The 25,600-nt window shown below is 36.9% G+C and overlaps 1 protein-coding gene across 1 annotated transcript in view; it reads right to left on the bottom strand.

Annotated features, from left to right (window-relative positions):
- The window catches only part of LOC124182168 (matrix metalloproteinase-2-like), a 153,876-nt gene extending 128,584 nt beyond the window's left edge, over positions 1-25,292 (bottom strand). The window contains exon 1 of the mRNA XM_046569089.1: positions 24,798-25,292. Coding sequence (XP_046425045.1) covers positions 24,798-24,893 — 96 coding nt within the window. The 5' untranslated portion in view covers positions 24,894-25,292. The remainder of the gene's footprint in view (positions 1-24,797) is intronic.
- Between the last annotated feature and the right edge of the window lie 308 nt (positions 25,293-25,600).

Here is a 25,600-nt window from a genome sequence, read left to right as displayed (position 1 = left end):
GGCAAAGCCCGAACCGTCCGTCTGCGTTTTTTTTTCTTAAGCCTACCGCATTTTTTGCCTTTTCACTTTTCGTTTCATTTATATATATATATATATTTATTGTTTTTATTTTCTCGCAGCTTTCCTTTTTTGAGTCTGTTGAATGAGAGAAGATCTTTTCCACACTGATATACATACATATATATATATGCGTACACATGTATGTTGTATTATAACAAACTGGTCCAGACTCAAAGTCGCTTCGACTCGTCTCCGGTTCGTCGAATAAAAAAGATTTTACTCGAGTTCGCGAAATTAGAATGTATGTATGCGTGACGTAAAATCAGCGAGACGAAAAAATTTACGTGTACATAAGTGTAATAAATCTGGTTGATGAATAAAAATTTTATAGAGTGGATTCTTTGGAGAATATAAAATTTTCCCTCAAAGTAAGAAACTCAAGGATATCCCACAAACGGTACGAATCATACACATATATGTATATATATGTATATATGTAATATATTTAATTTAGATCTGTCCTCAAAAAGAGTGAAATCGAATTTCAACGGTCCTCAAATTGGTTAGAAATAATTTAGAAAAAAATGTCGAGTTCTTTTTTCCCCTCCCCTTTCATATTTACCCACCCTTGGAAAGCCTTACTTTTTCTTACAAGAAAGGCATTGGATTTTCGAGGTTTTTTATCAAAAGTGCGTACCGGGTCAAAAAGAAAATCGTAAAAAATTTTCTAAAATACGAAAACGAAGGTGAATTTGTCCCCTTTAAGACGCCGCTTGGGAAATATGGCTATTTTTATTTTTGACTCGGTTATCTAACCTTTATTGCGGTAAGAAATTTCCAATTTTAGCGGTCAAAGAGATCGATTGGACTGGTCTGGTAAGGAAAAAGGAAATTCTTCGCTGAGAATAATAAATAGAAATTTCCTTTTTCCTGTTACAAGAGGAAAAATGATGTGATCGAAATTTTTGAATTTTTTTAAATGAATTGTAAAGTTGGATCTAACACGCGTTTAAACACAAAATAAATCACGCTCGTTAATTAAATATGAAACAAAAGCCTGAGGGTGCAGCGATCAAGCTGTGATAACTGCCTGCGTGATATGAAAACGACGATTCGATCGGAATTACGAAATTAGGCCAATTAATTCCTACGTTACGTTTTTTTCTTCTTTCGTATCGAAGCATTCTATATTTGTACATCTGGGATATCGTAAACTATATTATGGTGTTTCGGAAAAGAATAATCATCGATTTTCTACCATGGCTGCCCTAAAAAGTTTTTTCAGGTTAAATAGAAAGGTTCTGTCCAAATACGACCAAAGCGAAGATTTTTATGGGATGTCACGGTGAAAAATGGTGAATTATTTTTTTCTCAAACATCCTAATATATATTACGATACAAACTAATCACATAATAACGAGTCTGACACGAAAAAATTATAGTTATATAACGATAAAGAAGAAATTATTGTTTCAGAGTAATTATGCGAATTAATCAAATTGAAAGAAAAATTTTCCAACTTATGGTACAATTTGAAAAACCTCATCCCCTTGCTTATGCACATTTCCCCTGAATTATTTACATAATTATTACACCCCGTATAATTACGTTACATTGTACAGGAGAGTGCCGCTACATTTTCTTTCACGCTTTTATTTATTTATGTCGTTCGAATTTCTTATCCGTCGCTGTAATCGACGTTGACGAAAAATTATAGCCGTACTTCCGGTTGACCCGACACATGCCGCCTATCTACGGCGTTATAGTTCACGGCACGTTTGCGCGGTGACGCGTGATCGCGTAATAATAGAACACCGATTAGTCGCATACGCGTACAAAGAGATAGGATATAGATCTCTTATTTGGGGGGTCGGAAAAATTTTCATTATTACGGCCTAAAAGAATCGAAAAATCTGTGAAAAAGTTTTTAACGTACAATAGACGTAGTTTTTACAACCTGTTAATTCGTTTCTCAATAACTTTGGTAAAAATTGAAGAAACGATTTGAAAACTTGTCAGAATTGTTGCTCGTAACGATAAAAAGAAAACTTAAAAATTTCAAATCCTTACAATTATTCTTTCCTTGCACATAAGCTTGATGAAAGAAAGAATTATGGTATTGAGCTTGTACGTAAGAAGATAATTGTTATAAAATTTTTATATTCTTATGATTTATTCCTATTACTACAAGCAACAACGCCAAGTTTCTCGGAGAAACTGAGAGAAATTTTTAGTTCTATTACTGAATTCTTCTACTTACTACAACGAATAAAATTTTACTCAATGTTCCTTCAATTCCTATCAAAGTCATCAAGAAACGAAAAATAACTGGTTAAAAAAGAAACTGAATAATATATTTACCATTTAAAACTTTCGGAGCTTTCAAGCACGTGTTCCAGTTAACGCAACAGCTCGAGAAACTTTGCAAAGTTTGAAGTTGAGAAATTTGAAAAAAAAAAAAGAACGAAACAAAGGAAAGAAATTTTTCGTTCTAATGCCGTGTGATAAAATACAGCGTCCGTCAATCGGTCGTTGAATCATTAATTCGGTGCAAGAAGCTCTCTCTCTCTCTCTCTCTCTCTCTTTCTGTCTTTCTCTCTCGCACACTCTCGACTCATCAATTTGCCAATTAGCTAATAGAAGCTTCGCGGCTGGACGATGTCGACGACCGAATCATGCAGATAATAGACACGCGATCAAGAAGATAACTCGCGGTGCAGATTAATTTACGCCCTCGGCGTCTCTGCAAACACGCACACACACACACACACGCGTTATCGGTTTTATTTACATCCGGTTTTCTACCGCGCTGATGTTACTTATTTTTCTTCTTGACGTTTCGTTAATTCTCGTAAACGAAAGAGGAGCGGCCCTTTGTGTGTAAGATTTATCTACTCACATTGTGCGTGTAGGTGTATATATATATATATGTGTGTGTACGATAGTCGAGATGAAAAAGTAGGTTTCAGATATTGGTTAAATAGTATATATACATATATATATATATTAGGATGATTCTTGTTTGCGTCACGGCGAAATTTTTTGGCGCTAATCCCCCAAAAATTTTTTTTTTTACATGAAAAACTTGGTTTTTCAGATAATTGTTCGTTACTTTGAAACTGCGTGTTATGAAAAAAAAAAAATGTCACACGGTTATTCTGTAGGAAATTTAATACTCTGCGAAAAAGATCTGTCGTAAAATTTTCGTAAATCGAATAATTGTCACGATTTAAAAACCGTCTGAATTTATTGCTGATAACCTGATAAATATACAATTTTACAAGAGATATTTTTTATAGAGCATTAAATTTCCTGCAGAATAGTCTGAGGAATTTTTTAAAAATTTCTTTTACAATACACAGTTTGAAAGGAATAAACTGTTTTCTGAAATTTGAAATTCGAATTCCTGAATTTTTTTTTATACAAAAAATCGACTGCTAGATCGAAAATTTTTTTGGATTTAGATTGATTTTCTTCCACGCAACGTGATTACTTGTTGATGGTGAGTGCGAAGGAATTTCGTGATGACCTAAATAAGAACCACCCTAATATGTATACATATAACTAGACGAATGGAGAAGGATAAAGAATAGAAACGAAAAGAATTATACCGATACAGAGAGAGCTCGCTGTTTCGACTAAATTATAATCAACTACTCGCAATTTCGTCTCATAAAAATCTGTCTAAAACCACTCCCAAGATTCGTAATAACGAAAAATCACGCGCTAAATTTTCGCTAATTATTTATCGACCCTTCGTCTGCACGCTTGATTGGACTTGTTCGTTTTTAAACATTTTTTATTTCAGGTCATCTTTGTTTATTCGTTGTTCATATTCCTCGTACAAATCAAATCGCTGAAAGCACGCGTAAATAATATGCAGTGGAAAAAAGGAAGACGGAAGTCCGAGGGGGAAAGCGAGGAACAGGAAATCGATAACGAAACGCATACCAATAATATTACACGTTACGTATATAACATATATAAAATACAGAGAGACTCGAATGACACGAAGTTGAAGCAATCGTATCACGATAACGAGATGGTTGCATATATGCATAGACTCGGCGATTCTCAAGCCTGAAATTGCTGTCGAAAATTACTACTTTTACGTTATACCTCGCGTGTGATTAAATTTTTCAAAATATAATATAATATTGGCTGGTGAATGGAAATGAGAAATGTTTTTTTGACATTAAAAAGTAATTGAAATGCTTCTCTCTTTTTACAAATATATTTTTTACATATATTCGTATTGCTGTATTTTTATTTTTTTATTTTTCTTTTCTTATTTTTATGTTTCAGCTCTCTTCTTTCGACATCTTTCCTAATTTTAGTTTTAATTCTATCGACGATTTCATTGTAATTTGTTTTACTGCGACTAGTCGTATACCCACACATATCCCACGTTCGATCAGTTCTCCTCTCTCTCAATTTCTCTTATTGTTACTTTTATCCATTCTTTTTCTATCTTCACTTGTTTCGCTTCTATTTACATATTTATTTATTTATTTATTTATTTATTTACTCTCCAACCGATTCTTTTACTTTCTTACTTGTTCGCGTTACTCATTTTTATTTCACTTACGTTTACGTCTATTTTCATATACTTCTTTGCCATTCTTTTATCAAATTCAGTTTTCAATTCCGCTGTTTGTTTTATATCACTTTATTATACCCGTCAACGCTTAACGTTAAACATTCACGTCCCGTGTTACACAATCCGAGGGGACTTTTTTCCCCAAGGCGAATAAATGCTTCTTTCTCTCTCTCTTCTCACGGAGGATTAACGAACCGTTTGTACAAGATAAGAAAAAATACCAACTGCCACTGACACGGCGGCGTTGCTTCTGACATTACGCCCGAAAATAAAACTGTGACCCTTGACCCTGTGCTTCGGTAGAGTGACCGTAACCTATACGTCGTACTTAAACGTACACCCTTTACTTTCTCGTCGTCGTCGTCGTCGCCTCTCGCGGCTCCAGACAAAACGCGTCCAATTACAAGATTCGTCACTGCCTCAGGAGCAGGAAACGAATCCGTCCGCAACAGACGAGCTGATATTTCTCATAATGCAACATACATCGCAACTTGTGTCGAAAAAAAAATTCCCCATGTATCATTTCACTCCTTTTATTTTTATACGAAAATGATGGGGGGGGGGGGGGGGGCGGAGATGTTCTCAGGGGTTAAAAATATTCGAGAAGCGATTTATCACGCGTTTGTTCGGAGAATCATTTCTTGTTTTTGTTTTTTTTTTTTTTTTTCTCTCTCATTTCTTTTCTTGCTAAAAATGAACCTTAATTTAATTTTCAACATACACTTTTCACCCCTGAAATCGATAGATATCGACGAAAAAAAATGGTACGTGAATTATTTCAGATTTTTGTCAAAAAAAACCAAAAAAAAAAAGTTTTTTTTCCTTTATCGTTTCCCGTGTAAAAAATGAGTCGAAAAAGGAGGGGGGGGAGGCTGACAAAAATTATTGAAAAGTCTCCAAGTCGACCAGATATCACAACAAATTGAATGAAAATCACAAGTTGGCGCAGGGAATAGAGTTATTAAAAAGTAAACAATTACATAACAATATGTTTATATCCGCGATGTGGTAAACGTCCGAAATTCTGCGCGAGGAGTTTCAAGAAATATCGTTCGAATTTAATTTGTACGAAAAGCGAGCGTGAAAAAACATAAAAAAAAAAAAAAAATAACAACATAAATTATTTCACACAGAAAGGGGCGTCGAAAAATTGATCCCGCGAAAGCATTCTCGTATCAAAAGTCATAGGAAAAAATGTCTAATTTTGAAAAAAGGAAAACAAAAGAAGAAGAAGAAAAAAAAGGATTCTGTTTTCTTGATTTGTTTATTTAATTTTTTTTCTCCTCTTCTCTCCTTCTTCTCTTCTCTTTCCCGTGACGTAGAGGCGACAGAGGAACACGCGTACCCACGTGTAATATCCCGCTGCGATCCGGTGGGATTTCGGTGAAGGTATTAGGCCGAGAGAGCGGAGTTTTCGGCGTTGGATTAAAACGGCGGTACGAAAGGATAATATAAAGTGCCTGTCCAGATAACGACGCTGCCAACTCGCACAAGTAGGGTAAAAGGCGAGGCCCAAGGCACAATCGCTCTTATCTCGAGCGATGCTTTTTCCAATTCCGTCTCTCCTCGTCCTCGTCCTCCTCTTGCTTCGCGGCTAATCCACCACTCCGAGGATTAAAACGACCGCTTTGTATGCTGGCTAGGTTTAAGCGTAGCTGCGCGTGTCCTTTTTATGCACATCCCGTGTAACGGGTGGATCCTTTCGATACGGGATAATTCAAAGATTTAATTCTTCCTTTTCTTTTCACGGTGTTTGATCGAAGAAAAAGGCGAGGGAAAGAAAGCAAGGAAGATAAAGGCCTCTCTTCTTCTTCTTCTTCTTCTTGTACTTTGCATTCGTTTTTTGTCCTTCCATCCACTTACGTCGTTCATTAATTCTCTTCAAGCATGCATATGTATATAATATATACGTTATATCAATAGTAATCGTTGTATATCGTATTGTTTAATTTTCTCGTCAGGTAAAAGCAGCTCCCGACTTAAACGGCGGCAAAACTTATTGTTATTATGCAAACGTACACATCTGATAACGATCTCGGGAAATAACATGGTTCGTTAACTTCTCTCTTTCGTCCGCCAATTTCAGCCCAAAAAATCAGGTTTTCAAACACGGTTAAAAAAAAAAGAAAGCAAGAAAATAGCGTAAAAAAACTTTTGACGAAAATATGAAACTAAAATTTCGAATTATTACAAATCATGACAAACTGAACAAAATAACGATCCGACGATGAGATTAAAATTTGAATATACTCGTCGCCGAAAAAACCACGATAACATCATTTATCTGCAAATTGAGACATGGAATTTAATTCAAATCTCAGTACAACAATTAATCAGAATCGGAGAAAACGGTAAGCAAAAAAAAAAAAAACAGGGGTTATCTTCTAAAAGATAATCCTTTATTATCTACAAATGATCGATCTGTAAATTTTTCCAAATATATCCTGAATCTTCGACGATGAATAATCGTTCGACGGTTGCAAGTTCAGGGAAATTAAGGTGTTTGTAAATTGTGCAGACGTAAAAAGAATCTCTTAACCGAGGTCACGCGGCGGCCTGAAAAGACGAGGGCAACGTGCCGAGAATTGGAGACTCCCGCAAAGCTGTGCAGTTGAATGGGATCCCATGAGGACCGCAAACTTTGCTGCTGCAACGGGGAAAGCAGTTATCGTAACGTGTGGGAAGCGTGGGTGGGTTTACACGGTACTTCCGGTTTCCCTGGACACGCGCCTTCCCCTCCCGACCCTTCCCTGCGAAGCAAAGCGCTGTATAATAATTATAATGAAAGCCTTCGAGCTTTCGCACTGACGACGACGCGAGAGTCGAGAGAGTTGCGGGATTTAAGCTCCGAATGTGGAAAAGCTCCGAAAGCGGCTGATTTCGAATTTTTCGATGGCGAAACTTGAAGTAAGGAAAATCGAACTTTGAAGAAACGACGATGTTCCGGAAATTCGAGTTACGATCGAACGAAGTTTGGGAAAGTAAAGTTACGACGGAGCAAAACCCCGAGAGACAAAGTAAAATTTTGAGAGTTAAAATATACCGGCACAGCGTAGTTTTCTCGACGATTGGGTGGAAGAAATGAGAAAAACCGAAAATCGGGACGACCGGAATTCCGAACGTGAAAATATCGATAATTCAAAACAAAGAAAGATCAAATTGGTGAAATTTCACCAAGCCAAAAGTTCACAGGGATGAAAATCTTCGATCATTCGGAATTTCGATGTTTCGGATTTTGAAATTTTCTCATTTTCGCCCTTTCGAAACTTTGATGTTTCGTCAAGGTTTGATTTCTGTAGTTTAAGTTTCGCCAGCAAATAATTCGAAACTTAAACCCCGCCACGAGAGAGACTGAACCCTTTCTTTGACCACGCGTCACACGCCATCCTGATAATATTCGTGGAATTTAGATATAGATAAATATTGAAAATGTATCAAAAATAGCATTGAAAAAAAAAACCGCGAAGAAATATGTTTTCAAACTTCTCTTTAACGCTACGACTCAAAGCGTTGTACATTTATAGTAGATACATTGGTATGTTTCGAAAAATCAAAAATATACTTTTTGCCAATCAATCGGGTGCAAATTTGCATTGCAATTTCTTGTTTTTAAAAAATCATAAACATCGTATCGACCGTTAACGTAATCTTCAATATAAGCTTACATAACGGATGCTTTTGTCGACTCGGAATGCAGAGATTTTTCTTCAACTATTCTAAAAACGCGGTTCCGTGTTGCAACGCATGTATCAGAGTGCGTAGTCACTCACACAACGATGCGATGCTTACGCATCGCGTATTAGCCAGCCGGTTGCATAAAGCAGACCTTTGTGCGAGCGATCTCGTGGTCCCTCTTCATCTCGACTGGTATAACTGCACCGCACAATCTCGCCTTTCGTATCTTGGAAACTGGTAGCTAAGCGCGAGACTCGATCGTTTCGGTGTAACGTATTATTGCTAACGTATAATATTTCTGCTGGAAACTCGCGGTTTATTCTCGCGACTTGCCGACGTCGTTTAACAATCAAGCTAACACTGAGAAAAAGTTCATTTGTCAAAGTAACTGGAAAAATTCAGTGAGACAAAAAACTGTTCGAATATTGTTAGAATTTCGAAAAACTAGGTACGCCTAACCGTTTTGGTAATTGTAACGCCGAATCTACTTTTTTAGTCGAACAACGATCGAATTGTACAACGATAAAAGCACCTTTCGACCAGATTAAAAACGAATAGTAGAAAAACCGGGTCAGATTAGCACGAAGAAGTGATGTTAATTTTTCCTTGGAATCACCGGAAGTTGGCCGACGATCGTGACAAATAGAAGCGATGTAAAATTTGCACCGGAAACAGGGTGAATACCTTGACTCATAAACTGAAGAGAAACGCGACGAATTGTCGTAACGGCAAAACTCGTCACGTTTTTTCTTTTTCAAAGAATTTAAGAACGTAAGGCGGAAAGACGCGCGGATGACGAATCAGTGGGATTCGAAATGCCGCGACTTGCGGCAGGAAAATTGAAAACGTAACGCATGTATCACGCGCCAACGTTTTATTGCGGTAATTGTGACCGCGAACTGTGTAAAAGCTGTAAAAACTGGAACGTCTTGGGAAATAAGACTCGGATTAGTCACCGTTCAATGACCAGACGGGAAATCTGAAGAATAAAATATGGATATGATTATCGTTGTTAATTAAGGTGCGAATGGTAAAAGTGAAGAAAAACGATGAAACTCTTTTTACTGTACGTCAGGTTTGGGCATTCAATTGTTTTACAGCAAAGGTTGAATATCGTTTTAAAATTCTGGTAATTTCCGTCATTCCGTTGTTGTTTTTGTTCTTCTCTCGTCTTTCTGAGACTCTTTCTCCGTTTACTCGGCACAATTAACGATGAGTAACGTTTAACCATTTCTTAAGCAGGTATTACAGGCACCATGCGATAACGATAAAATAACGCGGGAAAAAAAAACAAATTGGAACAAAAATCACAAGCCGAAGAGTTTCTTAATTAAATAAAATATTTCTTACAAATTCGTCGAGCCGAAACCTCAGTCTTCGTATTACAATGAAGTTTCTAAAAGTTTTGAGAATATTTCTCTTCGACGACAATGCAATTCATAAATAGGTAAAATCAGTAATCGAACCGCATCAATAAATGACAAAAATCTGATACGGTATAAAATATCATTTATACGCGAAATTACTCGACATATCTGACGACTTGGTTTAATTTCGCGTTTCCAACGGTAAAGCTGTATATCTTCCTTCGTCGTAATCCTTTGAGCTTGCAGGCTTGTTTGAAACTCGAAACCACCGGTGCGCGGTTGAATTATACGATCACCGAAACGTTTGCGCGAAACATTAATCTACAAAATAACAACACGAATCCTGTGCATCGATAGTTCTGTGAACCACGGAACAAAATCCGAACTTGTCGTTGTTGTTGTTGCTCAAAGGTATTAGTCGTCGATAAAAAAATAAAATGCCAAACTCACGAAATATTCTTCTCGAATAAACCGGATTCTGCCAAAATTTTTGTTTGAAAACGATTGTTTCGTGTAGAGAGAAAAAAAAAAGAAAAAACAATAAACATTACACCTGCGGTAATGCAGTTATTTATTACAATTATTGCCGCTAAGGTTACGAAAGTTTATAATTAATCGAATAAACGTTCAAGTGCGTTGATAAATTTTTTTTATTCACCTTGGTCAAAGTTCAGCTATAATCAGGGATACGAAATAATCTTCTTTTCTTTTTTTTTTTACCTCTCTTCGCCGAGATGAAAGTTGACTTGCCTTTTTCGCGAGAGTTTGATTTGTCCCGGAAAAAAAAAAAAGTTGAAAATTCTAATTAAAATTGAATAATTCCGAAGTGACAAACGGTGCGATCGTCATTTAAATAAACAAAACGGTAAACGACACGTCTACGATTTTGTAAATACAGTTATTTAGTTGCAAATTTTATTTGATTATCCAAAAAAAAAAGATAAAAAAAAAAAAAAACACCTCGACTCGACTGGATTCCCGTTGGAAGAATTGCGATTTCAGCGTTTCAAAACCTGAGCCAATGATATTTGTACAAAATTTAGAACAAAGGTATGTTTCGAGTTATAATAAAATTTGCGAAAATTGTTAGTATTTTTCTGTGAGATTTTCGTACGTGAGATCGACATTCGTAGCCACGATTCAATAATAAAAATTCAATATAAAAATAACCGTCACAGATCGTAATAGCAAGAGTCTTGAGTATAAAGCGTAATCAGCCAAGTTTTTTATCGTCGAATGGCAGAAGCACATGGAAAAGTGGAGTAAAAGACATGCGGAGATGGGAAGAAGATACAGAGACACGTACGCCTGGATCCGGCGTATATTGTCGGTGTGGCCGACGACACATGTTCGGTATTGAAAGCTGCCGAGAAGGAATGGGACAACGAGGGCTGACTCAAGGCGTAATTATACCTCTCGTTAACCCGTCTCTTATTATATCCAAAACACAGCCTCTGTTCCTACATCTGCGCCCATGATATATACACGTTTAATATCGCGCCTCGTCGCCGAACCGTTCAACGGAACGAAGAAAATTCCGAAACCCGCGCCTGCGCTGAGAAGAATTCAGTAAAACAGTTGTCATTTAAAAAAACTGATTATAAATTGTCAGACTTGTAAATAAAACATTCCGCGATTTATTCATTCGCAATGTTACCTGTACAAAATTTGTTTTTAATTTACCAGACTAGATTCAAATTACACAGATTTTCACATTTCTCTCTTATCTCTCGTTATGTTTTTATTGCTGTTGTTGCATATATATACAACCTCGGAGAGTTAAGAAATGAAAAAGAGTTAAGGATAGGTATATAAAATTCTAAAATTTCGTAGACTAGACAGCATTCGTCGATGAAAATAAAACTTTCGAAATGAAATTAAAGTCTATTTTCCTGGCCCGGTTTTTTCTTTTTACTTACGTTTTTGCTGTTTATTCTCGAATATATATATATATATATATATATATATATATATACATATACACTCACAACACGCATTGGTATATAAATTTTTAATCATCTTTTCTCATTATAATGTATTACAATTATTTCACGAATTTAATCTATAATTATAATAAATAAATATGTCATGTAATAAAATAACGCTAACCGCTATATTTCGATACACTGCTTAGCAGAAAATGAATTTTTCTAGTCCTGAGAAATTGCCTGTAAATTTACGAATTTTCATCGTTTTCTCCGAAGAAAAAAGAAACGAGTGTAAAACTGATCTCGCCGAGCGATGTGAATCAATATTTTCCATGTCGGAAATTTTTATTACACATCAATGTTATCGACTGGTCGTTGTATCACGCTTGACGCGAGGAAATTCAACACGCGCGTATTAATTTTAATTTCTCTTTTTTACTCCCGTCTGATTGCACGTTGCCGCGACGATGACGTAATATCGAATTTAACCAGTCGCCTTTCTAGGCGCCATGCGCCAGTGTCACGCGTCAGGCGGCGAATATCATCGTCATAGCCGGAAAGTCGAAAGAGAACACGTAACGCGACGGTTTTGCACATGAGGAAGCGTACGTGTAGGCGTATAAATATAAATGTATAAATTTGTATGTATTAGGGTGTGTCTAAAATAAAAAAAGATTATTTTTTTTAACTTGCTCAAAAGTCTCAAAGGTCTTATTTATTATCAGTTATAAAAATAAGGATGTTAAAATTTGAGCTCTTAATATTAACCTCGAGAGATTGCGCATCGCACTTTTCTATTTTCCGTGAGAATTACAAGGGAAAAATCGTTTTTGTTCCTTATGATTTTTGAAACTTTTCAACCTGTTTCCAATAAAGATGCGTAAATATATATCTTGTGGTATGTACAACTTGAGGCATGAGTAATGAATAATTTATCTAAACGCGATTCAAGGTTTAAATTTCCCGACCGACAGCGGATGCAAAATAGTCCAATCGTACGAAACGCTTAACGTAATGCTTATAGTTATTTTTTTTTTTTTTCTTTAGTGAGAGGGGGGTTCATTTTTTTCCACTTTACAATTTTACGAAGCACTTTTACTTTTAAATCGAGCACATGCTACGCCGTCGACAAAAACAATTAATTCGAATATCGAACGTGTGTAAAGTTGGTCCGAAACAAGAATCACACCAAAAAATATAATAGATTCTCACGTCATCGATCTTCAATATAGTATTTGACCTGATAAAAACGAGAAAATCTGCAATTCAAGAATTTCAATATTCACTCGTAAAGTATTAATCTCTGTATTTTGTTATTTTGCAAATTTTCGAAAACATATTCAAGATTTTATCTTGTTATTTTTTTCGAGAAGGGTGGATGAACGTCGATGATTATAATTTTGTGCAAGACTTTTTAATTATTTTAAGCAAAATATCCTGATGCAACGAATACGTAATATTTAAATCAAGTGGAGGAAAATTGAAAAAAAAAAAAAAATGGCAAACGATTACCCGATTGCCTTGTATTACATATTGTACAACCTTATACACATACAGTACATATATCCACGTCAAATGTTGAAAATAAGTCTTAAAAGACATTTTTTGTTTCCTTGATCATCCCTTTTATTTCTTCCACCAAATACCGAAACGCATATACATTATACATATATATATATATATACATACATACACGCACAGCAAAGGGTAGGAGAGAAAATACGAGGGCAGCTATGACTGCTCGATGATACACGACCCCGACTCCGTAACCGGAATCAGGAAAGGGAGTAAAAAGGAAAGCTCGAAGGCTCTGAAGTTAGGAAAAAATCCTTACACCACCAGAGGTCCTGTAATTCTTCTTCGCTTTGCGGAAGTTTCGTCTTATCTTCCGCGAAAGGTTCGCGTTGCTGCTGCTGTGTCGGGGATTTTCTGACGAGAGAGCGATCATCCATTTTTTTTTTTTTTTTTTTTTTTTTTCTTTTTGAAAACATTTTTATTTTACCTTTTTTTTTTCTTCCTTCCATTTTGTGCCGTTAGGTTTTGTATTTCGCACGTGACTTTGTGCGAAGGAAGGATGAAAAAAAAAAAAAAAACCGTACGGTAAGCTAACGAGCGAAAAAAAGGAGAGTATCGGTGCGGAAAATTTCGTACGTTTGTTGTTACGGTTGGCGGAAAATTCATTTCAAAACTAATCTCGTTGCGATAACTGTACGAATTGCTATACTGTTGGAATAATGAGAAACGATTTTTATTCAAACAACTATTTACCGTCATTTGAACAGAGATTGTCGATAAGAAAGTTTTTTCTAACAATAAAAATATTCTCTTCTCTCCGTAATGCCATACGTTTTTACCACTCGTTGCATACTTTGTTTTCGATGGTAAGAATTTGAAATTAAACGACATCGGCCGGATGTACTAAAATTAACGAAAGACGAAATTTCTCCGGGAAATTAAATAGCAAACCATTTTTCCGCCGGTGAGCAAAAACATTTTTTTGCCCACGCAGACAGCCAAATTCGCCTCTATATTTGACGTTTGAGTTGTGAAAAAGCTTTTCTCGGCGAGACAGACTTGTTCAGACGCGAGTCAATTCGGTCGGTTGGTTCCTTTCTCTCTCTCTCTCTCTCTCTCTCTCTCTCTCTCTATCTCTCTCTCTCTCTCTCGCCATAATATACTCGAAACAGGGACTACGCCGTATAAAGGCGGCTAACGAGCCGTGAAAGAGCGCAAATTACCCCCGTACCGCCATCCATGACAAGGAGACGAAGTGCAGAGCCCCATGAATGTCCGTCTACCTCGTATAACCCCCGTATATTTTTTACCTGTGAAAAGCATCTCCATTTCGAATTCAAAGATATACATATACATACATATATATATATATATATATATATGTATTCAAATATTTTTTTTTCTTACTTTTTTCTCTATTCAATGGTCACGTCGAACTGAATTTTCATCGTTCCAAATAAGCATATGTAACGATAGTATGAACGAACAGAGTACGTCGTGTTGTAGATAAAGTAAAAAATTTTCGATTCAGCGGCGAGATGTTAACGCGTTGTGTATACTAAGGTGGTTGATCAAAAAAGAAAAAAAGGTTTTTTCACTCCGACCCCCTGAAATGTCAGTGTTTTTACGTGAGTAAAATCCTACCAAAATATGAGCTATTTAATTGAAATTTAAGAGGTGCGCTCTTTTAATAACGATTCCCCGTGCAAGGGAAATTTCAACTTTTCGTTAAAATTTGAAAAACACGCGTAAACTGTATGACATTTTTTTTCCAAAACTCATTCGCGTAGAAAGAAAAAACAAGTGGTAGGTACGTGCTTCCATAGACATCGTACACATATTTTATTCGAAACTATTTATCGCGACGTCGCTACGACGGCCTTAAAAGCATGTACGGGTAACTACATCCTCGGAACGTAATAACGGCGACAATATGGTAATTTTGAGAGAAGCAGCGGCGAAGAGGGTGCGAAGGTGTGGAATAGGAACGAACGTCGGGGGTATAAAGGTGAAAGAGAGAGGGGAAAATAAAACAGAGCGAGAAAGAGAGAGAGAGAAGTCTGATTGGGAGTTGAATCGAAGTCATTTTACCAAGGGTAGATAGGTGTACGTATAGGATGGGATGTATAAAATTTATTGCACCACCACCATCGAGTAACCAATTTCGATTCCCTTCTCCGTTTTCCCTTTCCTCGTCTCGGTCTCTCCTCGCTAATTACACACTTTCTCGTTTAATTTATATTCATTGAATTTATCCCGTGTATTAAATTACTTACTGTAAATTATTTAACAACATCAACTAACAACGGCAAAACTTAATATTTTTCCATAAATCGACAACGAGTATAATTAACGAAGCTGAAGAGATTGTACAAACGCACCGCATAATTTTCGTCGGGATTATGTAGATGATTTAGAAAAAAACAAAAAAGGAACAAAAATGTGCGTCAGTAAAAATTCACCTTCCAGCGCAATTTTTTCTTTATTTTTTTTAAATTATACATGCAAAATCGCGCAAGGCATACAAGTAATGATAAAAATAATTTCACCGTAACGTATCGGCGATCGTTGGTACACCGTTTTCATAGACAAAGTGTAACAAAAAACCAATTTCATTTTCCGCACTTGTACGATTGTTTTCTGTGTAAAATGCAAAAAGTACCGTAAAATAAAATACATGGTATCAGACAGAAATTATGCAGCATGAAAAATGTGTGCGTTTTTCTTTTTTTTTTTTTGTTTTTTTTCGCGAAGGGAGAGGAGATGCTAATGCACCGCAATTGCGACCCTGAGAGGTATTCGTGTCTCATTCTCTGCAGAGGACAAGTTAATTCTCGAACATCGTGCAACTGCATTATAAACCGACCTAATCCTCTTCTCGACTCAAAGTTCGTAATAATATCAGAATTACTCTACACGGCACATTCGCTTTTATTACATACAAGCTCGTGCATACACAAAGCGTAGAGCATTGTTAAAGCGGATATCTAATTCCCTGAGAACATCTATGCGGAACTAGGTTACTGGTTACATTCAGTGACGCTTGAATTATACTCTACAACTACGCAATTATTAAATTTATACCACACGACGGATTGACCTCGAGTCAATTCTCTAATAATATTGTTAAACTGTGTTAATCCGTGGGAATTATTGACGGTAATTGTATACGTATATGTATGTATACATTACCTATCGGATAAAACTTCAAGAAAATCAATTTCCCTTCGAAAATTATTTCGAACTACGTTGTAATTCGATCTGTTTTATCAATTATCGTAGCATACATGTACGTAGTTCTCGAAGGTACGTTATACATTTTCGTACTTGAAACACTTTCCATGATTCGATGCTTAAAAACATCAACCGAATTGACTGAACAGCTGGTACAGAACTAATAATAAAGAGAATGACAATTGAAATTGGGATTGTAACTTTGGTGCGCGACATCTGATGGGAAGAAATCAAACTAATGCAATTAGACCGACAGCTATTGAGGAATAGCAAAACAGGTATATTATTGATTACGTTTCATTAATATACATTACAAAATGAATAATTTAAAACATCAAGAGTTACAATTTTCCTTCATTGAAATTAAAAACTTAGGTTATGTGGTGATAAAATGGCGCCGATAGCCAGGCTCTGACGTCACGAATGCTACGAGCAGCGCCACGAGTGGCCAACTTCGTCCCTAACGACGGGACTTGATCTAACCTTGACAAGTGAGTGAAAGAATGCCTCGTCTCGGTGTAACAAGAGTAAAGGTTAATTGTCGCGATATCAGTTGTTATGTAAAAGTCGCGGAAATACCGAGTAAATCATTGGAATCTCTGGACTAACCGAATGACTGACCAGCGTCCTCGGCCCGAGATGATTAGAAGCAGACGAAATCAACGCCAGCGCTTCAGTGGCTTCAATGAAACTAACGAATCACGTGATTCACTGTGTACGTATTGGTTAAAGTGACAGAACCATGAGACTAAATCTGTTTCTAATAGACTATCACCCACGTGACCCGTTAGTTTAACTTCGGGTGTCGCAACGCCGGTGTCAGTTTTTTTTTTTTTTTGCTGGAAGCATAGGAGACAGCGATCCGGATAGTATAAAGATCAGTGGAGTAAATCGTTATTCACCGTCCCTGTGTACGACAGGGCGATTCAAAACGATCGGTTAATTTCGTGCGACAGCGCAGCCGCGGAAGTTTACGATTGGCTGAGTCATTGGCGTAGACAGGGAAAAGTGCCTGGCGTATATTGGGACAAATACGATCGATTTGGCGCTGTCGTCAATTTCACGCACGGTCTCTGTAATTGCCTGTGGTGAAAAATATCGTCAAATTCGGAGTGTGCGAACCTCGGTTATCCGAATTAATTGGTAACCGAGCCTAGTTCGGATAACCGAAAATCAATTTTTATTTCAAGGTATAAACATACAACAGAAATTTAAATCGACAAGTATTAAACCATTTTTCAAACACCAAACGTTCTTTTTATTACTTTCGTTTTATATCAGTCGTCCGAACAACAATATATATATATATATATATATTTCTATTTCACGTGAAAAATACATTTTTTCCGATAATCGAGGATTCGTATAATCAAGGTCTCACCGACACATAAGATAAATATTAACGATGAATATTAGAACGAAAATACTGCTACGCAACGAGGTTAACGGCATTCCCGTTACAGGCAAAAAAAGCCTCCCGTCATCACGATTGCAATTCCGCGCTCCTCTGACGTTCGAGAGATGATCTCTGGTTGATTTATTTCGACGTTGATCCGGGGGTCCGGTCCGGTAGCAAAGAGCTATTCAGTCCAAGGAGCGACGCGGCGTCTCTCCTCTCTCTCTCTCTCTCTCTCTCTCTTTCTCTCTCTCCGTTTGGCTCTCCAGAAGTAGGAAGAGAAAGAAAGAGAGGGCGATAGGAAAAGAGGAAGAGGATGAAAGCCGTTGAGTCAACGGTCTGCAGGGGCGAGAGCGTCGCGCGTCGAGGCGCCGGGTGAAGCGTCGCGACGCTTGCGTGTGCGTGCGTGTATTTTACATGGTGCGCTACACGGCCGCGGAACCCTCGTGTAAAAGAACCCCGTAAAACGCCCACGCGTGAGAAGAGGGATCGGTTCGAAGGGCTTTTAGTTCACCGTTTAATCACCGGCCTCGTGGTGCATGCAGACATTCGTGCATCGTAGGGAGAACCGACGGTCATTCCCCCGATTCGACGGAACCTTCGCCCTTCTCTCGTTGGTTTTGGAAGCGGTTTACGTAACAACCACAACCGCGAAACCTGACGTCCGTGTTCTCTCCGAGAATGATTACTATGATTAGCCAAATATTGGGTAGTCACAGATGGTTCGATGTCGAACAAGTTGGACGGATACAGGCGGATGTAACTCGACCGATTCTTCTCCGTGGAAGAGAATTACTCGGACGTGTTTAAAGTTTGTAATAAAGCTAAAGCCGACAGCCAGAGTCAGCGGACAAACTTGTTAAACTTTTTTGGAAATCGAATAACGCGGTTTAGTTTTATCCTCGTAATTCTATACAAGTATTCGGAGTTCGAGGTGTTGCGCAAAGTTTTGATTTTCGGACTCCTCCACTCACTACTAGCTTATTGGAATGAAGTTTGGAACGTTTGGCTGCTGATTCTGGCTCCTAGTTTCAGCCTCGTGATAAAAGTTGGCGAGAGGCTTTGTATTCGGTCACTATTCGACTGACACATAATTTTTACTGTAATCAAAACTGAAACGAGTTTTCTATCCGTAAGTAGAAATTTTACGCGTCTCTGTGATCAACGTGTCGTTTGTTTCTCCTGTCACTTGTGTTTCGCTAGTCATCGACACGCAAAATTGACTTGGAAAGGAAACTCGGCCCAGTTTTTATTCAAATAAAAATAATTATCTAGCTTTCGATCCTCGAAAGAGAAGAGAAGATTGTAAACGTAGCGGTTTGAAACACAGAACATAGAAAATGAGACTTCAAAGAAAAAACATGCAAGAACATATCGTGTAAATCAAATACTCTCTGATCTCTGCCAGAAGCAGAGAAATTGTATAAAAGCTTTGGTTCCATTTTCGAAGAGTCAAGAAATGCTGCAAAGAGATATCGATTGCCAGAAACTGAACTTGAGAAAATGTCTCCTGAAAATTGTAGATGAGAATTCGTGTTCGCGTTAAAAGAAGAAAACTTTGATTAAACCGACGATGAGGATGACTAGAGACGGATCTACGTATTTATTAGGGTGCTTCTTTTTTTAATTTTTCTTTTTATTAAGAAAAATTTGCAACCAATACTAAAATAAAAATTGTCGTAAAACCTGGAGGAGGTAGAAAAATATTTGAGAAATCGCTACCAATTATTGTAACATTTTTACTTTATTTTTATGCGTACACCTTACGCACTTATACATATATATTGGTTTATTTATTTTTTTTTCGTATCGTGGTCCAATTAATCGTTCACCAATCAACGGCAAACTGCGCCTAAAAAATTCCGCAGTTGGCTGTTCTCGTCTTTTATCCGAAAGATTAATCGTCTCGGAGAAATTTGGACAGCAGTTTTTCTTACCGAAAAAGAACTATCCCATCACTTCGATGTGCCTATTTCGTTTTCAGTCCTGATTTTTATGAACAATAGCGATACGAAAAAACAAACCAACATAAAAATAAATAAAAAAAATATTACATCAATTGGTAGCGACCTCTAAATATTTTCTTACCTCGTCCAGGTTTTACGACAATTTTTTTCAACATTTGTCATAAATTTCTCTAGTGGCACCTTCAAAAACAACAAAAAAAAAAAAAGTCAGAAAACGAACCACCCTAGTATAGAGAGAAATGTGTAGAGTAACATCGTCCACTGCACCGGGCTTTTCCCACCAAACCGACCTCCGAGTTTACGCCCATAAATGTGTGGGCACACCCATGAAGTATAAAACGTATTTGTTGGTGTACAAGGATCTATGATTCGGGCGATAGGAGAAGGAATGATTCGTGCAAGTCCTTACAGAACCTGCATTGACGAGAATTTAACACTAGGAAGTTTGCCTCTCTTGGATCTCATTTTCTTCCTAATTTATTTTTATTCTTTTTTATCCATTTTTTTTTTCTTTTCACCCTTGATCGTTTATTCGCTGCGTCGAGCGTGCAAACAATTCTGAATCACTTGTCGCGCCGTGTTGCTAAAGAAGAGACGCTAGTGTCGCTAATTGCATTCAAGGAGTTCCGTTCCGTTCTTTTTCTTACGAACTGTCCGAGCGGTTGGCCGATGAGTTTGCGTTTGTGGGTTCGTGACTTCAGGGATTTATTACGCTTGTTAATTATCAGCAGCGCCGTAAAACCTCTCTCTCTCTCTCTCATATATAACACCAGCACTGTGAGGAGCTGACGTATCAAGATACCCGTAGACTTTTGTGCGAGCGAAGTTTAAAGAGGGCAAAACCGCGAAAAGCAAAAAAAAAAAAGAAGAAAGAATGACCGACTGACTTGATAATGATGGCGCGATGCATGAGTGGAGGAAAAGAGTTATCTCCTTTATCTCCGCTGGATTTCTTTCTTACTTTTATTCGTTTACGCAGTAAGACGCGTACACATTTGGTATGTGACTACGGTCGATCGGATTGAAGTGAAGTAACGTTGCCAGTTTAACGATGCACGTTTAGGAGAATCGTTGATTCGCAAACTTGGAATTGTCTTGAATTCATCCAGTCGACGGTGACAAAGAGAAGATGTTGTCATACTTTTGAAAAACCAACCTCTTGGAAGTCGTTCTAAGATTTTACAATAACTTGTTCCATTACGTTTCGTCACGTTAACGTTACTAACTTGAACGTGGTGACAGTCTGCATTTCGGACTCACGTTTCATGCGACAAAATGAAAACAAAACAAGAAATTAACAAAAAATTTCGGAGGAGAGGAAAGGATAAGCTGAATTCAAGAACAGTGCCAAACTTGAAAATTTCTATGTTTGGAAACCTTTTGCGTATATCTTCAGGATTGATCGCGTGCCTGACGTAATTACCCGATTTTCCGAGGCTTGGAACGCGTCACGTGAACAAAACGACGCATTTTCTCTTTATCGTTGTCTTTCTCTGCTTCTTCCTTTTCCTTTTCTGAGTGAAATAACTGACGCGAAGAAACCACAGACGTGGAGCAGTTATTCGATCAGTTTTCCGATTCTGAGTCAGACTTTGGCATTGCGGTTTATGTTTGATAACGTGTCTGGGTCACGCAATAACCGGTGGTTTTCCTGGATTTTCGAAAATCCCGGGAAGCCTCGAGATTAGGAAAAACAAACGATACCTCGTTTTTCCTAATTCCAACAATACTGAAACAGTTTTTTTAACGATACTTGTTTTGTTGAATTTTTCTCACAATCAGTGTACGCTGTCAATAAATCGGGTATGATTTTGTCGAAATCACGAATTAGTTGTAAACGTCTAATAATGGCGAATTGACGAACCAAACTTCATCGACTTATTGTACAGGGAAAAAAATTTACAAAGTCAAATTTATTTGCGATATTGACGTAAACCGATGAATGTATCTTTTTTTGTAAAAAATCGTTGTAATTACAAAATTTTCCAAATACTGTTTGTCGAAACTCGATAAACCGCGTGTTTGTTAAACAAGAGTTTACAAATTCGTTTCTACTTTGGTTGTTCTGAAATTATAAAACGCGGTGAGGTTTTTTCCCGCATCCGTACAACATGCAGCGGGAAATTTCCACACTTATAACTCATACGTTGTAACGTGTAAGCCAGCTTTTTTCCGTGATTCGTATTTGAAGAATGACGATAAAGAAACTTGGAAATTTTCCAACTCTGGAAAAATTTCACTTCAAGCAACGATTCAATTTTTCTCCACTTTCGTAATGAGAAAATTAAATCGCTAGGTTTATAATAACATATAAATTTGCAAACAGTTTAAACAAGTATCAATTGGCGATATTTTTTTTGCTAGGGTTGAAAAAACCGGTTTAGATATTTCTTCTTTTTTTTCTATTATCACACATACATTCAGCCATTATACATATGTATTATTTTTCACGTTGCTCAAAGATTTGTAAAAAAACTAAACAAAAAAAAAAAAAAAAAAACTCGACATTTCTGAGACAAAAAATTTACGTACGAAATGTTAAACGCCACATTTTTTACCCATAATCCTTGTGCATTTTACCGTAAAAATTCCCCAAGCATTTTCCACCGTGAATAATTCTCTGACATTTCCAGGTTTTCCAGAATTCCTGCAACATTTACGATCCCCCCCCTCCCTCCATATGCATTAATTTTATCTCACGCATCAGACTTTGCCACACATACGACGATTAAACAAGTCGTGTGGGAATTTCGACATAAACGTGCGTTACGCTTGAAAAAAAAAAAAAAAATAAATAAATAAATAAATAAAAAGAAGAACGAGGTTTCAACAATATTTTCACCACATAACTAAATGAGGAAAATCATACCGCAGTTTTTTCATCTAGCCAGTCTGAAAAACATTGTTCCCCACCCGATTCCACTGCGTCACAATGGAAGTGAAACGAACCCTCTCTTATCCGGTATGTAAATAAATTCTCACTACCCTTACGGCATACCCTATATATTGTATATGTACATATATATGTATGTATACATACAGGGTAAATATAACGAAAAGATTCGTCCAATTTTATACTCTACTCCGGAATCAAACTAGATCGAAACTGGCGTCGTATAAACTTTTACGGTGCCCGTCAACTTTCAATACTAATATATATGTACCCCTGTCAGCAATCTAATTCTGCTGCCTTGCCATTTCCGTTTTTTACGCGCATGAAAATCGTCAAGTAAAATCCACCGACCCGAATAATCGCGTACTTATACAGTCGTACATATACAATAAAATCCTATACGTAGGGATGGATCCCCGATCTATCAATCGAAACGAGACATTCGATTCCAACATATGATATAATCAATGTTATAATGTTGTTATAATGTTTTAAAATATGTAAGATTTTATTACGATAATGCAGCTCGGTAAGTTCGTTGCGATTACTGTGATTCTTTGTTTCTGCGAAATGGTTCGTTGACATTTGGGTTGAAAAAAAGTTTGTCAGCGTCAAAGAATCGCTAATTACTTCTACGAATACGGCATCACAGATAATTTCATCAAATTAAAGAGAGTTTTTACTAATTCTATGAAATTATCTATACACAATATCGTATCTCTGGCGCCACTGTATCGAATAATTCCATAAAAGGTTTTTTTTTTTTTTCATACAAACAATACAAATTATTATTATACTACATTTAAAAATCATCGAATCGAATTAATGCAACGAGCAATTCGTGAAACACTTTAGTATTTAAAATCCCTTATCTAATAAATATTAATTACACACCGATGGGAATTTTGTAAATCTGTCAAAAGAAAACAAAAAGTGTCCCGTCGAAGTTTCGATACCCAGAATGCACCGCGGTTGCATCGGCTCTCCGTCTTATAATCAGAATAAAGTTTCGCGTCAACGGAAGAAAAACAATTTCCCGATTATCAGGGTATGTATAAACTTTCAGCAGTCGCAGCTCTGGCAAGGTAGATTGAAAAGAGAAATTGTACAATCCCCCAAACTCTGCCCGGAGGGGGCAGAGGAAAAATGAAAAAAGAAAAGGAAAAGAGATGAAAAAGAAGTTCTCGGCAAGAGCAATCCGTATCCCTTATCTGAGAGACGGTCGGGATAAACGGGAATGTCTGAGCGACGCCAGAGTACTAATTACCGAATTTAACCTTCCGCGAATTATCCGGCTGCAGCTGGGGGTCAGCGTCGATGGGAAAAAGGGGAAAACGAGGATGGAACGGGAACAGGGATGAGGGAGCCTGGAAACCTAATTCGACTCCAGGGTTATTAATCAAGATTAATTAATTGCGTGGCTGGTTACGATCCGCGGTTAGGTTAGGTCAACGATGTCGGTTGTAAGAAAACCTCGCGGATTTTGAAATTTTTATAGCGATTTTGTTGCGGTAATTTTTTCGAAATATTAAGAAATTTTCCGTTGCTATGATTGACTGTATTGCAAAGATTCCTGCAACGATTTCTCTGATACGTCAATCATTGGAATAACGTTACTAATTTCGGTCGGATTATTCTTTACATTGAGAAAAATTTTATCTCTTGTAGTAACCAGAAAAATTCAGTAAAACAGGTAACGTTGAAAAAACTGTTTCAATATTGTTGGAATTACGAAAAACCAATTCGTAATTTTGATTTTTTACAACAATTTCGTCCAATAATTTCTGAATCATTTCTATCTAAATGATGTAAAAAAATATCGATCTTTTTCACTCCATCATATTGAAACGTTGATCAAATTTCGTTCAACACATTAATTATTATTTTCACCTTCATTCCCAAATATTCCCAATAAACAAAAATCCTAATAGTCACGCATGTCAATTTTTAATCGTTCCAAGCGTATAATATTGCTACGTAAACCTTGAAAACGAACAAATTCCCGTATTTCACCTGCATTTGTATAACAACGGAACCACAAATTTAACAAATCGAAACGTGTCCACAATAATAACAAAAACACTGTGCAACGAATTTTCATAACTTTTGTTTTAGTATGGAAAACAAAATTGATACGAAAAAATGTTGTAAAAAAAAAAAAAAAAAAAAAAAAAACACCAAACAATCGACTACAAATTGAAATAAAATCGAGTAAAACTCACCACATTCCCATCGGCGTAAAGCGTTTGATGAGGAGCTCCAGCGGCCTGCAGGATAACGTAGAACAAGGCGATCACAAGTTTAACGTAAAGAGACATTTTCACTTTATTTCACGTATCTCTCCGTGACGAGGAAACGACGATCAACGCTTTCGAATACCAAAAGGAGATAAGAAACGTCGATGAGCCGCGAATCGTAAGACGAAGTAAGAATTAAAGTTTCGAAACAGTAATAATAATAATAATAATAACAACAACAATAATTACTATTAAAATCGAAAAGGAACGACGCGAACTTTGCAATCACTTTCGATCGGCACACTGAACACGAATAAACTGTATTTTATCACTAATATCGAGGATTCGTTTATCACGTGAAAACTGTCGCATAATTTTCAGCCCTCCAAGCAAAGTGCACGATATCACGTATGCAACGACAACAACAATAATAATTACAACGATGATTCGTAAATAAAGTAAAGAAACACGACACGTAAACTGTGGGAAAGATATTTAAAAAAAAAAAAAAAAAAAAGAAAGAAAAGAAAGTAATAAAAACGAAAACTTGAATTGAATTATCGCGTTTTTCGGGTTATAGATTTTTAATTACACTCCGAGGTTGATAAATTTATTTTACAAGAAATCCGGAACCACCACACCCTCGGGTTGTCGTCACCTCGTCGACGACACAGTTCCAACTGACCGACGTTCACGGTTCTCGATGCGGTCTCGGCGTGAGATGTCCCACTGTAAAGTAAGGAGAAAAAAAAGATAAAGAAAAAAAAGGTAAGAAGTGGGAAAAAAAA

Source organism: Neodiprion fabricii, chromosome 5 (assembly GCF_021155785.1).
Source record: "Neodiprion fabricii isolate iyNeoFabr1 chromosome 5, iyNeoFabr1.1, whole genome shotgun sequence".
NCBI lineage: Eukaryota > Metazoa > Arthropoda > Insecta > Hymenoptera > Diprionidae > Neodiprion > Neodiprion fabricii.
The sequence above is the reverse complement of the archived record's forward strand: the minus strand, read 5'-3'. Positions and strand labels throughout refer to the sequence as shown.